This window comes from Glycine max, chromosome 3, assembly GCF_000004515.6.
Source record: "Glycine max cultivar Williams 82 chromosome 3, Glycine_max_v4.0, whole genome shotgun sequence".
In the NCBI taxonomy this organism is placed as follows: Eukaryota; Viridiplantae; Streptophyta; class Magnoliopsida; order Fabales; family Fabaceae; genus Glycine; species Glycine max.
This window is the reverse complement of record NC_016090.4, coordinates 36353405-36369925: the sequence shown is the minus strand read 5'-3', so window position 1 is coordinate 36369925 and position 16521 is coordinate 36353405. Positions and strand designations below refer to the sequence as shown.

Below are 16521 nucleotides of genomic sequence, written 5' to 3'. Positions count from 1 at the left end.
CTAGCTTCTCTCCTTGTAAGGTGAGGATTGCTCCTCACTTATAGAGTTTATCTCGACACTATTTTTAGTTGATGTGGGACTTTAACATGTCCCCTTTTGCCCACGAGTACTTGCCTTGTGAAACTTTCAACACACCCCTTCTATCTAGGGGTTACCACAATGTAGGTGGCTTTTCCAACACAAATAAAAGTTGCAGTCCTCTCAAAGCCAAAGCGTTACCCACCCTCTATTTTTTTGTAACTGTCAACACAATATATCCTCACCTAATTGCTTCTTGTGGAGCCATATACTACTTGCGGGAGCTATTCCAAATTTCCTTTTAAACCTTCTTTTGTTATACTATATTATATCTAAGCATTTGTATGTATGATTGTTGTTTTTCTCTTGTATATATTATGTATATAAAAAACAATCTCTTATTTTTAACATATATATTGTGTATATAATATAATCCAAACATATAATTATTTATATAATAAATAAATTATTGTTTATATATAACATAACTGTAAATAAATAAAAATAAACCATAAATATTTTATTTAAATTTTTATATAATTATATTCCTTCATAAATATATTATATAATAAAATATTTTATCCAAACTTTATATATAATATTATGTTCCTTCCTAAATATTATATTATGTTAACCATTTTCAAAATCTAAGAAGGAAGAAAACTATGTAGGAATCAAAAGATGTTTCAATATTACAGGTAGGGGACTTTTACATGGAGCTGTGACTTAAAGAGGGAAGGTTTAGATCAAAAGTGCTCAAGAGTTATTCTCTCACTTGGCACCCACTTATATTAATAATATATGATGAAGTACAATAGAAAGGAAAGATGTGACAGGTTCAGGCCTAAGGGAGCCTGCCCTATACATAGCCCCTTTTAGGGTACAACAAAAGCAAAAAAAACTTTAGAGAGTAAGACAAATACAATAACCATTACAAAATACCAATTACTCTAACACTGTGAAACACTCTAGACGATGTGGTGGGAAATAAATCATGTGTCTCTATAATGATTCAATAAAATTTCTTTGCTGTTTCAAAAGCAAACTAAATTTATGATACATCATTTATCTTATTTTTGGCTACTTTAGGAGCACCTAATCACCCTAAGCTTGTAATTACGATCTTATTTCTAGGAGGGACAGATTCAAGAGTGTATCAAAGGGGGGCAAAATTTTTTTTACATAATTATTTAAATATTTAAGTTCTAATAAATAATTATTTAATAATAATTTTTTAAAATATGTATTATTAATTTATGGATAAAATTAGATATATGATCTACTACTAAATTTTTTAAAGCAAATATCATCTCAAATACATATTTTCATATATGTTTTTCATTATTAATATTTTAATTTTTTTTCATATATACACAAAGGGCCTTGCCCCCCCTTGGATTTGTCCCTGATTTCTGGTACATAACTTTTTTCTGGATGTTATACTTTCTAATAAATTATAATGAATCTTTTTTGAAAAAAGGAATAATTTTTTGCCTCTAAAAAATCTAAATACTTTTAAGTTGTTGGTTTATTGCCATCATTGTTGGTGAGATATGAGATATAAAGTACAGGGAGAAATGTCAGTGACACACTCTTTGAACTCATTCTTTCTTATTAGTTGAAATTCGTTGAAGATCACAATTTTGTGGGTCCTACATCATATTTATTGATTCTTTCTCTCCTGTTTTTGTAGTTTTGATTAAATTCCAAACAATAGATAAGAGTGTTAGTAATACTGTGTTTCTAGCACTCCTCAAATTACAAGAAAATGCTTGAGTGCTCCATTAATTTGTGTTGAAACTCAATTCCTTTATTTCATCTCCTAACTTAAATTGTGTTGTAAGTTGGAAATTAGTGTATGACTAATGTTGTGATGAATGAGTTGATTCTTACCATTTCTAGATCAAGAAATTGTCATTTTCTCATCTTTTTATTATTTATTCTTTACAGTTTGCAATTTCTTCTGGGATCCTTACAGCTTGCACAATGGATAATTTATTCAAGTATAGTGATAAGACACTGGTGTTTGCATACTTTTTCGTTTTTGGGCTTAGTGCAATCATGCTCTCATTCTTTATATCAACGTTTTTCAAACGGGCCAAAACAGCTGTAGCTGTTGGAACTCTGGCGTTTCTTGGAGCCTTTTTCCCTTATTACACTGTCAACGAGGAGGGAGTTTCAATGTGAATTCTTGTCCTTTAACTATTACTTTTGTAGTTCAAATTTTCATATTTGAGTCTAGATTTCATTCATTTGAGGTTGCCTGCCTTCAGAATCTTGAAGGTTATTGCTTCCTTACTTTCACCTACAGCCTTTGCTTTGGGTTCGATCAACTTTGCTGATTATGAGCGTGCTCATGTTGGACTCCGTTGGAGCAACATATGGCGGGTGAGTTTCTGCGATAATGCCCTTAACATTACTAATTTGACCTTTTTTTTTGCTTTTTTACCTCAAATCGAATATATTTATCTTTCAGGAATCATCTGGAGTGAACTTTTTGGCATGTCTTCTGATGATGATACTTGATACACTGCTATATTGTGCGACTGGACTTTATTTTGACAAGGCATGTCTTTGGTTATTTGAATGGAAAATTATTTATGGACATCCATTGTGCTACTAGACACCTAGTGGGAGAGAGATAAAAGAGAGAAAAGTATAGGTATTATGGGTGATATGAAGAGAGAGTAGAGAGAAATGAGAGGTATTGATGGGGTGTTTAAAAAAAGTGGGTGTTCAAATATCATTGCTCTATTTGAATATATCTTCTGGATTAGACTATTCAAGTGATTGGATATATTAGTGTTGATAGGGACTCAAAACAAAAGTTTTGATATATCAGTGATCCAATGCAACAATTTTTTTTTATTAGGGACAAAAAACAAAAATCGGCCATTTATTAGGGACCTCAAATATATTTAAGCCTTTTCTCTTTTTTACTGTGAAGTATTCTCTTTCCATTTTGTCTTGTGAATGATAAAACCATTCAAACTCTGCTCATCTTGAAGGTTCTTCCAAGGGAGTATGGACTGAGATACCCATGGAGCTTTATTTTCCAAAAGGACTTCTGGAGGAAGAAAAAAATTCTAAAACATTGTTCCTCCGGTTTTAAAGTTGAAATATCTGATAAAAATTCTGAGTCAGAAGGGAATCTTTCAGGGGAATATACTTCCAAATCTGGCATAGAAGCAATAAGCTTAGAGATGAAACAACAGGAGCTTGATGGCAGGTATATGATATACAATTCAAGTGCATCAATTTAGCAGAGATACATTATCTCTTTCTGATATTTGATAAATTTTCAGGTGCATTCAAATCAGGAATTTGCATAAAGTTTATGCTACGAAGAAAGGAGATTGCTGTGCTGTTAACTCATTACAGCTGACACTGTATGAAAACCAGATTCTTGCCCTTCTAGGTCAGTGCAGTTTTTTTGTCCCCACATAATTACTGTTGAAATTATAGGGTTTTAGGTATAAAGGGAATAGAGGAAAGAGTACTGAATAAACTCTGAAATTGGTATTAACTAGATATGATATAATGTGTTGTATCTGTTACAAAACATAAACCATTAGCCGATATTTATGCTAATACTAAATCATAATCCTAACTTAATAAGGAAACAAATCATGAAATATTAGAAAACATGCAACCTATTCTTAAGAGATAGTAAGGACATATGAAAATTAATTCAAAGAGAGATAATTTAGGATAATCTAAGTTACTCTAGATGTAATCAAGATATTATTAGATATTGTTTCTATATTCTAAAAGACTAAAACATCCCTTCAAGCTACAATTTAATAAGCTTTTAAGCTTGTTACTGTTGTGATACACTTGTATTGCTATTCTAGCCCCCTTGAGCATGCACGTTGTAATATGTCTATGGGCCTGTGCAGGGGTGATCTTACTGCAATCTAGTTAGTTTGATACAGCTGTTAGAATTCAGTTTGGGGCTCATTTAGCTGTCACATCAATGACGGCTAACTGCTACTATGTTGAATTAGTCTAAATAATTGTATCTCGAACCTTTCAGTTCAATTTAGTATAAACATTTTTGCTCAACGATTTTGTTTCAATTTTCAAGGACATAATGGAGCTGGGAAAAGCACGACAATCTCAATGCTTGTTGGTCTGCTTCCTCCTACTTCTGGGGATGCTTTGGTGTTTGGAAAGAACATTGTATCAGATATTGTAAGTTTTAAATAGTATGTGTTAAGGAATTTAGGAGACTATTCAGTAATTAGAGTCTTATGTGACTGTGAAAGTGGTTATTAAATGCGGTGTATGTGTGTCAATTGAATATTTGTGTTGAGTGTACAAATATACAAAGGGAAACAGAATCAAATTCCTAGAGGTTAGGGTTTAGAGTCAGTAACAGCCTAAACTATCTAAGGAAACTATGAAAACATATCATAGAATGGAAGGTAAGAACAACACATAATTGCAAACACAACCAACACTCCCGTTCAAGTTGGAGCATATGTATTTATATAACATATGCATCCAGCTTGTTATGCAGTTCTAGGACTCTGTAAGACCTCAGTAAAAATCTCTGCTATCTAATCCTTGGAACTCACAGAATAAGTATTGATTGTGTCTGAATGGATCTTCTCTCTAAGACCTCAGTGAAAATGTCTTCTATGTAATCCTTGGAACTCACAGAATAAGTATTGATAGTGCCCGAAAGGATCTTCTCCCTAACAAAATGATAATCAACTTCTGTTGTTTAGTTTTGTAATGAAAGATTGGGTTTTAACTTTGAACAAAGCTGATTGATTATTACAAGCAAGCTCTATAGGACTTGTCTCACAGAACTTCAACTCTTGGAGAAAGTGGTTTTATCCATTAAAGTTTCCAAGTAGTATAAGCCATAGCACAATACTCTACCTACCTCTATACTTGATCTAGCAACACCAGTCTACCTACTTCTTGCTGTTCCATTAAATTAAACTTCCTCCAAAGAGAACACAGTAAACTAAAGTGGAGTTCCTATCACTAGCACCACTTGCCCAATCTGCTTCTGTATCCAGTGATATTAGTTTTTTTCTTTTTCTGCAAAAATAGTATTATATTAATGAGTACCAGTGGTACTAAAAGTACATAATACAGGTCAGATTTGGTCCCTTGACATTTGGTATACCTATGGGACCATAATCTGATCTACATGAAAACATTACATAAATCTGCTCTGAAATTCTGTCCTCCTCATTTGAGGAATCCTGCTCTGATGTTAGAGTACCAGAAATTAAAATGCATGTTGAAATCCTTCTCCAAATTTGTGAGCCACGTCCACATCAGGAAAATTGCATCATCTAAGATTTTATTTGCATTGATTGTACCATTTGAGAATATAATATTGTTTCTCTGCTGCCAAATGGTCCACGTCAGTGCCAACCACCACCACTTCCATCTGCTAGATCTCATTCCCGCTGTAACTCCATATATGTGTTGGATAAAGTGTTGCCTTGGGTTGTTTGAGAAGGCTCCCGACATGCCCACCCAAGACAAGGACTCCCACCATACTGGAATTATCTTACCACACTGAAAAAATAAGTGGCCTGCACTTTCCTCCTCCCCTCTGCAGAATGGGCATGTTGAATCTTCAACCTGAATGTGTCTTCTCTGCAAGTTTACTCTAGTTGGTAATCTGTCTCGGATTAACCTCCATGCAAATACAGCAAATTTTAACCTCCATGCCCATCCAGTGATATTAGTATAATCCCTATTCATATAAACAAGCATATTGTGGGGTGATATACCCTAGAATCTGAACAATTGTTCCAATTACTATCATAGGGAGATAGATAACTGGTTTGGTTGTGGTAAAATATTAATCCAATGTGAATGCTTGGTCTGGATGGGATAGTGCTTCTTGAACATTCTTAGGAATGGTAATAGATGAACTGAAATAACAAAAACAAAGTCACAATGGGACCTTTTCCTTGTGTGGTTGTGTACAGGAGGATGTGGGCCATCTGTTCTTCAACTGTAGTCTGACAAATGGCCTGTGGTGGGAATCTATGAGCTGGATCCGGGTAGTAGGTCCCCTTTCCATTAACCCTGTTAACCATTTCTCTCAATTCTGTGATGGTTTTGGGGCAAATGGGAACCATAGTACAAGATGTGGGTGGTGGATTGCCTTAACTAGCTCTATATGGCAGCATAGGAATCATTTGATTTTCCAAGGAAAACCTTTTGATCCCTATAAAGTCATGGACCATGCTATTTTTTTAGCTTGGTCATGGTTAAAGGCTAATGATAAAGACTTTAGTACTAGTTTCAACCACTGGTCTTCTAATATAACGAATTTCGTTGCCTAGTTGGGGTTGGGCTTGTATGTTTTTGCTGCTTAGGTTGGATGGTCTTTTTGGAGGGTAGCACCTTGGTGCCTTGTAAATTTTATCTCTGGTTCCACTGGTACTGGCTTACATATTAATAATATATATATTTTCTGCCTTCCAAAAAAAAATGGGAAAGACAGTCAATGATAAAAAGTTAAAAATGTGATGCGAATTAAGGGTAAAATGTTTACCTTCATGAAGTGCAATGGTAAGTCAACAAAAGGCTTATATGGGACTACAACAGGTCAAGAGATTGGAGTAAGAGGTGAATCATGAGAATCAACAATGGACATAATCTCTGGAATTGCAGGATGACAGCAATCATAAGTGCTACCAAATTGAAGCAATGGAAGATCATCCTGTGACTATGGGGCACCAGGAGAAGGGAACAAATGAGTCAAAGTGAGGGACAAGTACTTGAGAAGGAACAAGATCTGGTTCAGCTTACGATGCAAAGTAGGGTGTACATGAAATGCAGAAACTGATTTATTATTATTGATTGATGAGCAAAAGCTTTCAGTCTTAAAACAATATATAGATATATGATATATGAAATTATACAAAGAAGGATTGCTAAATGAAAGGGATAGTGATCTGAATCATCTGATAAAATAATCTTCTATCTTAGATAAGGTAACTAGGAAATATAGAAAGAGTAAACACATATGGGTAAAGACTAACTACTGGGTAACTAAGATAAAATATCTGTTACACGTATGTTAGGGAAGAGACAAACTACTCTAATAAGGCTGTATATAATATTTATGTTGGTAAAGGCGAATATGTCCCAATTTGGATTTTGCAATATTTTCCTCAATTGACTAGCCAGACATGGATATCCAGTTTCTGTATCTGTTTATTTTTTTTTGGTTACTTTCCCCTTTCTTATTGAACATTTGCTCTTAGTCTTGTGTTCATTCTAAATGCAATGTCTTGTGTTCATTCTAAATGCAATGTCTTGTGTTGTAGGATGAGATACGGAAGGTTTTGGGTGTCTGCCCACAACATGATATACTCTTTCCTGAATTAACAGTGAGTTGAAATATGCTTTTATTTTTTTATTCTCTGTATTGTGACTATCTGCAATCTGCATATTTGTTGAATGATGGTTCTAGAATTTTAATCATTGCCCTTTATAACTAATTACCTGTATTGTACTATACAGCTAATTCATATTCTTATACTGAACATTTAGGAGTATTTTCTTTGTTTTTATTTCATTTTGGTGGGCTTTCAGCTGTTTTTTCTTTTGCATCTTCTCTACTGTATAGCTGTCATAATGATGTAAGCAACATATTCTTATAGATTTCTGACCCATGTGCATATTTATTACTATGCCTTTTTTTGTATATTACATGCTATGATTACCATGTACATGTTGCCATTGTTCTTACCCACAGTGCCCCAAATCTCTAGGTCCTTCATTGCTTGTATTAAAGGTTTTATGGGGTTGTTTTCCCTATTATAAACAACACTAAGATGCACTGTACTATAAGGTTGTGCATTGAAATATGGTTCTTCATGGATGAAATCTCAGGCATATCCATCCAGAATCAGGCTCATGATAGCATGTTCTGGAAAGCTGACCCTAGTGGAGTTTATTCCACTAAGTCAGCATATAGGCTCCTGATGCCATCCATCAGCTCTGCCCCTTCCAAGAGGAATTTTCAGATCCTGTGGCATTTTAAAATCCCCCCTCGAGCTGCGGTTTTCTCTTGGAGGTTGTTTTTGGATAGACTCCCCACTAGGGGAAACTTGGCCAAGAGAAGCATTCCTATTCAGGATATTATGTGCCCTCTTTGTGGCTGCCAGCATGAGGAGGCTGGGCATCTTTTCTTCCACTGTAAAATGACCAAGGGGCTGTGGTGGGAATCCTTGAGATGGATCCGGGGTATAGGAGCTCTTTCAGCTGATCCGGCTAGCCATTTTATCCAATTCTGTGATGGATTTGTTGCCACGAGTAATCACAGAAGGCGGGGCATGTGGTGGATTGCTCTATCTATTACAATATGGCAGCATAGGAATTCTCTCCTGTTTCAAGGCACTCCTTTTGAACCGCAGAAAGTTTTGGAGGATGCTTTATTTTTAGTTTGGTCATGGCTAAAAGTTGGAGACAAAGGTTTCAATACATCTTATAACCATTGGTCTACCAATCTTATGGAGGCCTTTGGTTAATCGATATCTGTATTGATGTCCTTTATGATGGGCTCTGTTGGGGTTTTGTTATTTCTGTTTTTGGAAGGTGGCACCTAGTGCCTTGTAATTGCTTTCTTCAGTACCTCTGGTACTGTTTAGTTTATTAATAATATCCTAATTTTGCCTTCCAAAAAAAAATATAATTATTCACACCCCCCCTCTCTAACTATGATATCTGATTAGATTACAACGTTGCATTTTTTTTGTGTTCTGAAAACATCTTTTTTATTTTACAATGTATGATATGCTGAATTCTTCCATTTACTTTACCCAGGTTAGAGAGCATTTAGAACTATTTGCGACATTAAAGGGTGTGGAGGAACACTCATTGGACAATGCTGTTATTAATATGGCGGATGAGGTGAGTTTGGTAATTATAAGTCTTTAACAACTTTTGCTTTTACCACAACACCCATAACATAAGTATGATTTAGAAAGGCTTGTTGATCATTTGTAGGGAATTGAATTGGTAAAATTTAATCAATTGAGATATTGTTAGTCTTATAATCTTATTTTTCCAAGTCTTAAGTCTCTAATAAACTTTTTGCTTTCTATAAATAGATTGCAAAACAATTCAACTTCAAGTAAAAAAAATGTTATTAAGTTATGCTAAAGTGTACTATTTAAGCTTATAAGAGTATACTGTACCTCAAGTATTTTTACTTACTGTAGTTAGGAGTCTTTTGTCTGTTAGCTCTATCAACTAACTCTGGTTAGTTGACAGATAGGTTAGTTGGCAGTTACTCACTGCAACTATATAAAGTCTCTTTGTAACTGTTTTCAGTTGGGTTGAATAATAACAGTTTCTCAATCTCAATCTTCTCTCTCTCTCTCTCAAACTCTCTGAAATCTAATATGGTATCAGAGCTTAGGTCAAAACCAAGCTTTTTTCTGAGGTACAGTATACTCTTATAAAGCTTGATTGCACTTGCAAAATGTTAACTTGTGTTTAGATTTCAGCTTGTTTACTAATCAAGGAAAACTTGTTTGCGTTTCTACTTTGTATTTTTTTTTTTTGATCAGCCGTTCCTACTTTGTATGGCTCTTGTTATGACCTGAATTCAGGGTCCATGGCTGGAGGATGGCTGAGACGACATTGGCTTGTGCAAATCATGCAAGCCTCCAAACTTACCAATATAACTAACACTCTATTAGCATTGTTAACTTGCAAAACAATCCAACCAACCCAGGATGTTGGATAACTTTTATTGCATAAACAGGTGGGCCTGGCAGATAAAATCAACAGTATTGTGAGAACTCTTTCTGGTGGCATGAAGAGGAAATTGTCTCTTGGAATTGCGTTGATTGGAAGCAGTAAGGTAGGATCCATATTGACAGCACATAATTATATTCATATGTTGAATAAAACTGGAATCTTTTGGATTTACTTGGCAGGTTATAGTCCTTGATGAACCTACTAGTGGAATGGATCCATACTCGATGCGCTTGACTTGGCAATTAATAAAAAAAATTAAGAAGGGAAGGATAATTTTGCTAACTACACATTCTATGGATGAAGCAGATGAACTAGGTGACCGCATAGCTATCATGGCCAATGGTTCTCTGAAATGCTGTGGAAGGTTAATTTCATTTTCAGTTTTTCTCAGATATTGTCATGCCTTGAAGCAATTCTGAAGAATTCTGTTTCTGTACTATATATATTTTGCTCTCTCCCATTATTTGTTTGATTTTTTTACAGCTCACTTTTCTTGAAGCATCATTATGGAGTTGGCTATACTCTAACTCTTGTGAAGGTTTGTTCTCTTAGTGATCATTTTTTTTCATTCTTATAGACTCTGATGTTTTGCAATTGAAAGACTTCAGTTGTTTTTATTTTGTATTTCTTTTTGTCCTTGTGCTTTCAGTCAGCTCCTACTGCTTCTATAGCTGGTGATATTGTATACCGTCATGTTCCATCTGCAACATGTGTAAGCGAGGTACTTTTCTCACAGTATAGTTCATTTAAGATATATGTTAATTTCAAGATCATACAACATGTATTCATTTGTCAATGGTAGTGTGCATGAGTAGTTGAAAATGAATTGGTGTGGTGGAGTTCCCATGCAAGTTCTTTCTCCAGGGTCCCTTGTGTGTATGTATGTATGTGTGCATTGATGAAGGTTGATTATCCTAAAATAAAGATAGCATTAGTTAACTCTTATAGGTTTTAATGTCTCTTTGCTTGTCTATTGGAGAGTTTCCTTGAAAAGCAAATTTTCCGAGTACTGCAAAGTGGTGACAACAATTATTTTGTCTCACATTAGATCCAGATTCAAATATTTCCTCTTATTTGAACATTTTGTTCTAATTTCTAACCAGCACCAATGAATTGCATACACAGTGCACTGCTTTAAAATATTGTCATTCTCGTTCAGTTTTTCTTGCTTAAGACTCTGAACATGACAAATTGGTAATGTTGATGAGTGGTTCTGCTTAAATGTAAAGGTTTAACTTTAGAGCCTGTTTCTGATTTCCAAATAGGCTTTTCAAGAAGAAACTTTGGGTGTTTGGAGAATGGGTATGGATTCAATAAAATTCTCCAGAAAAACAAAGGGGCTAAGTCCTCCTATGTAGGTTGGAAGACAAAGAGATGGTGTCTCGTAAAATTAAAGGGATTCTGATTCAGAAGCTCCTGTCATTAGGTCACTGAAAAATGACTTTTGAAGAAATGGAATACTGAGTAGTGTAGAAATGAGGAAGGCATCACTATCTTTTTCTTTACTTAGTTTTCTTTTTTATTAAATAGTTTTTAAACTTCCATGGGGTGAACCAAACTACTTTGATAGCATTGGGTTAGAATGCACTTGTTTAAGATCTTCTTCAAACAAATTGTTTTTTTTTTAAAAATCTACTTTAAATATATTTTAAACTGTTTGGATAAGATTAAAGTGTTGACATGCTGCTGTTTGGTATATTTTTTATTGATATCAATTATCAAAGAAATTGGCCTCTGATGGTTGATTCCAACATCTATCCAACACTGGTGAGATAAACCATAGTTTTCTCTTTCCTTTCTATTATTAGTGTAATTAGAACCTCCATACATTTTATAAGAGAGTAATTTTATGATTGTTGATTATGTATTCATTAGATTTCAGTAGTGATTGCTATTGTAATATTCATTTATTTTTTCCTTGTTTCTGTAGTTTCCTTAGTTATGATAGGAAATTGCTGTACTAGATCTCAATCCCTAACATTCATGGATTTATGTTGCTATATTTCTTGTATATATAATATATTTGTGACGCTGAGAGCTTCTTCTCAAGGTGTTATAAAACACTGTTTCAAGTATAATTGTAACCAAATGTGAAAGAGCTTCTACTTTACAAGTTTACATAAAATCTATTAAAAACTACTTTTTTTGCACAACAAAATCACTTCTTCTAGAAACAAATGGGCCCATAGTGTCCTTTATTCATGTGCTAGTCTGTTTCTTTTAGAAAAAAGGGCAGGAGACCATTAGTGTGGTATAATGCTATGCAAGGAGAGGAACATGGATGCAAATAAATATATTTCTTATTCACTTAATTGTTGAAATGAAAGTTGAAGAATGCTCACATGCCTGCTATTTTTATTTGTTAAATTGTTCTTGAGAGAAATCATAACTTTTGACTTGAATAAGCTAGATTTGTCAACATGATAATTGATTGTTTAGCAAACATTGGTGACTTCTTATTTAACAGAACATTAAGCCCTAGTTTTCCTCTTTTACCTTTATTTTTGTGAAGGATTTAATTGTCTATCTCAATGCCAGATACATATGAGACTGTGATTGTTGATTTCATTTTATCCTTACTAACTGGATATGCATTTCCAGGTTGGAACTGAGATTTCTTTCAGGCTTCCAATGGCATCCTCGTCAGCCTTTGAGAGGATGTTTAGAGAAATTGAAGGTTGCATGAAAAAAACAGTTTCAAATATGGAATTGAGTGGAAATGGTGACAAAGACAGTCTTGGTATTGAAAGCTATGGTATATCTGTAACAACCCTGGAGGAGGTATTTTTGAGAGTTGCAGGATGTGACTATGATGAAGTTGAATGCTTTGTAGAAAATAACCATACCCATAAATCAGACTCGGTGGCTTCTCTTCCTACTAATGATCATCCTTCCACAAAAATAAGTTGTCTTAAGTTTTTTGGAAATTATAAGAAGATTTTTGGTTTCATGACTACCATGTTGGGAAGAGCCTGTGGCTTAATTTTTGCCACAGTTATTAGTTTTATCAACTTCTTGGGTATGCAGTGCTGTAGCTGTTGTTTCATTACAAGGTCAACATTTTGGCAACATTCTAAAGCCTTATTCATTAAAAGGGCAATATCTGCTCGGAGAGATCACAAAACAATTATTTTCCAGCTAATGATTCCTACTCTCTTCTTGTTTATTGGTCTTCTATTTCTGAAGCTCAAGCCACATCCTGATCAGCAATCACTCACCCTTTCAACTTCTCATTTTAATCCTCTATTGAGTGGTGGGGGTGGAGGAGGCCCAATTCCGTTTAATCTATCTTTGCCAATTGCTGAAAAGGTTTGTCACTGATTGCTTACTCCATTTTTTATGTTTTCTTTTTTATCTGTAGTCATAGACTTATGCTGCTAAAAAAGATGAAGCTGGTGGGTCGTGATTGAGTTTTGCTGAGATTTTTATTTCAAGGTAGCACAAAATGTCATCGGAGGGTGGATTCAGAGGTTCAAGCCAAGCTCGTACAGATTCCCTAATTCAGAAAAGGCATTGGCTGATGCAGTGGAAGCGGCAGGACCAACCTTGGGACCTGCTCTACTTTCAATGAGTGAATATTTGATGTCAAGCTTTAATGAATCCTACCAATCTAGGTCAGAAAACCTGAGTCTCCTGTTTCATTTTTAGTTTTTATCTCTTTTAAGAATTGTCAAGCAATTATTATGAAACATTTTTTTGTGCAATATAGAATCCATATTAGTATTGGGGCAGCCATGAGAATGATATTATAATATTTTTCCTTATTCGTTTTATTATACAGGAAGATGAAATTCTATTTTGAACAAACCTAAATTGAGTCAGTGTTTCTTCCTAGAATCAATGATTATTTTCATTTATTGATGTGATTATATATGTGACTCACATTTGCTTCTCTATTGAGATCATGGAAGATTTCTGTAAACTTTACTAGTGAATTTTGTGTAATATTTTTTCTTGCCGCCCAGACTAAAAAATTAAAATTATTTTTGTGAAGTTGTTTGTTGTTTTCATAAAAGCTTGATTTGAGTGTATGCTTTGTCCACATTTCAAGCCCCGTGGTTTTCTTCTTGTGAAGGAATTTTCAGTCTAGAGGTGCTTTGACAAGAAACCTACTGTCCAAACTAGAAGATCTTAGGTTCATGCCCTAGTATAGTGCTGTATATATTTCTGCAAGGAACCAGTTTAACTATATTATTACTTGTCAACTGATCAACTCAGATAAAACAACTGAATACAATTTTTATGATGATGACAAAATAGTTTGTTTTATTGCTGTGTTTTTGACATTCAGGTATGGGGCAATTGTGATGGATGACCAGAATAATGATGGAAGCTTAGGATACACTGTATTACACAACTGTTCCTGTCAACATGCTGCTCCTACATTTATCAATTTGATGAATTCTGCAATTCTCAGGCTTGCAACTCATGACACAAACATGACAATTCAGACACGCAACCACCCCTTACCAACGACACAAAGCCAGCGCTTACAACGTCATGTAAGCTAATTTTTTATTTCACATAAGTGGGTATTCTTCAAGCATCATGATACATGATCCAGTTAGTATTGATAATGGGTATATGTTGGGATTCAGGATATATTGCCTTATTATATTGCAATGCATTTGTAGTTTGTGTTAGTTTCTACTTCTATGGTTCTTATTTTTCGTAGTTTCACATAATTTCTGACTTGTATGCTAATCAGCAATATTAAATAATATTGTGTTAATATGGCAATGCCCTTTACATTTGTACCAAATCTATGTTTTATTGTCCCCTCTATGCGCTTCAGAAAATTGAAGATTTGATACTGTAGATGAAATTCTGTAGGACCTGGATGCCTTCTCTGCTGCAGTTATTGTCAATATTGCTTTCTCTTTTATACCTGCCTCATTTGCCGTTTCAATTGTTAAGGTATGTTGTGTTAAACTGCTTCCAACTTGTCGTCTTTTTAATTTAGTATTTTTCTTCCTCCTGAAACAATCTATAAAAGAGAACATTTTCTTTATTCAAGATTCCCATAAGTTTCTGTTGTTGCGATCTTAGATAAATTGACAAATTTCATTTTCAATTTTTTTGTTTTCTATATGAAGTCCATATTTTTCATTTGACATGTCATGAATTCACTAGAGTAAACTTCTTGCTACAAGAGTGTCCAAGATTAATGACATTCTCAGATTTCTTGTGTCTTAGGCTAAACACATGTAAATTCTTGATTGGTACAGGAACGTGAAGTGAAAGCTAAGCAGCAACAACTAATCAGTGGGGTATATAATGTTTTCAAAATAGAAAGCATTCAATGAATACGCTTTTCTATCTCCTTTTGAATATTAATCTTATTTTGAACTTGCTAATCAGGTTTCTGTCCTGTCATATTGGGCTTCTACATTTATTTGGGACTTCGTGAGCTTCTTGTTTCCGGCCTCTTTTGCCATAGTTCTCTTTTACGTCTTTGGTATGTTTCCAATTCATTATTCATGATGATTAATCGTTATCTGCATATTTAATTTGCTATGGTAATGAACATTGACCTTGATCATGAACCCAACTCTAAAATTCATGGTGCTATGGTGGCTTATTTATTTATATCTTTCTCAAATATGCAGAGAGATTGGCAAGTTTTGCTTACTTGATCTATCTTTATTATTTTGTTTTCTTAGAATGTGAGTTTGGACCTAACTCAACCCCAAAAGCTAGCTCATAGGGTGAGGGTTGTCCTCACGTCCAACACTTTTGGGCTTGGTGCGTGGATGACATGGTGGGTGGCCTGTTTAATAGATCTAGGAAATAAGGAAACAATCCTAATGTGAATAAGGAAACAATCATATCAGAATGTTATCTTAACACATATCAAAACCATATCTCAACATGTTTCTTTTTCTAAAGGAAATCTTATCATTTGGACTTGTATTATTTCTCTCGTCAATAAAATTTCTTCTTTAATTGGGGAGGGCAAACCTTGGTCCAATTAGGTTGCTGCTTTATGACCTAGAGGTCCTGTGCATTGAGTTGCCCTTTTTATAAAAAACAAAGATTGTTTAGGTATTTATTCATTGTTTTAGGTAATTGCTATACAATGTTATATCAAATGTAGTAAGTGTTCTAATTTATATTATCATGCTTATCTTTTCATTGACCATTATATGCAACTTTTTCTTTGTATTTTTTTTCTCTTCTATTTCTACCTTGGAGGGTTTCTTATTTATAGCAGTCAGTTTTGATTGCCAGCACCACGCTAGTCAGATGTGCTTGTGGAGGATGTTGAACAGGTGCTGATTGGTTGTTGTATTGAGACTGAGATGAGTACTGATGTACTGAGATTGGTTAGACTGCTGACTAGGATATGAATTAGGATTCTGACTGTGATACTGATTGGGCTGAAGTCTGAGATTGATTCTGATCGGAGTATTGGTTGGGGTAATCCATTGGTTGAGTGAGAACATAATCGTCATCATGCCTATGATGGCAGAAAGTAGCCAGGTCATATTTGTGACAAATATGATACTGCACATTGAAGTAGCAACCTCTGCCGCAGCCACCACCACGAGAGAAGTTCTGGTCACCACCATGAACGGAGTTGAAAAACCTATTTCCACCATTATAATTGTTGTAGCTTGAACCAAAGTTTGACGATAAGCTAGACTGACCCTGAGAAACATAAGCTTGTGGATTTGTAGAGGCAGAGTCGCTGGAAAACGCTTGCATAGAAGAATTAGGGCTAAAATTAGGTTTAGCAGCTTCGGC

The 16521-nt window shown here is 34.6% G+C and overlaps 1 protein-coding gene across 2 annotated transcripts in view; it reads left to right on the top strand.

Moving 5' to 3' along the window:
- The window catches only part of LOC100803263 (ABC transporter A family member 1), a 56933-nt gene that overhangs the window by 11888 nt on the left and 28524 nt on the right, over positions 1-16521 (top strand). For both annotated transcript variants that reach the window (XR_001387520.3, XM_003521124.5), the window contains exons 9-26: positions 1969-2201; positions 2292-2406; positions 2495-2584; positions 3027-3247; positions 3324-3436; positions 4106-4212; positions 7332-7394; positions 8833-8919; positions 9779-9877; positions 9954-10138; positions 10258-10312; positions 10424-10495; positions 12376-13083; positions 13210-13388; positions 14066-14276; positions 14608-14691; positions 15003-15044; positions 15136-15232. Coding sequence is in view for 1 of the 2 variants with exons in the window: in XM_003521124.5 (XP_003521172.1) it covers positions 1969-2201; positions 2292-2406; positions 2495-2584; positions 3027-3247; positions 3324-3436; positions 4106-4212; positions 7332-7394; positions 8833-8919; positions 9779-9877; positions 9954-10138; positions 10258-10312; positions 10424-10495; positions 12376-13083; positions 13210-13388; positions 14066-14276; positions 14608-14691; positions 15003-15044; positions 15136-15232 (2761 nt within the window). In the remaining variant the exon portion in view is untranslated. The remainder of the gene's footprint in view (positions 1-1968; positions 2202-2291; positions 2407-2494; positions 2585-3026; positions 3248-3323; positions 3437-4105; positions 4213-7331; positions 7395-8832; positions 8920-9778; positions 9878-9953; positions 10139-10257; positions 10313-10423; positions 10496-12375; positions 13084-13209; positions 13389-14065; positions 14277-14607; positions 14692-15002; positions 15045-15135; positions 15233-16521) is intronic.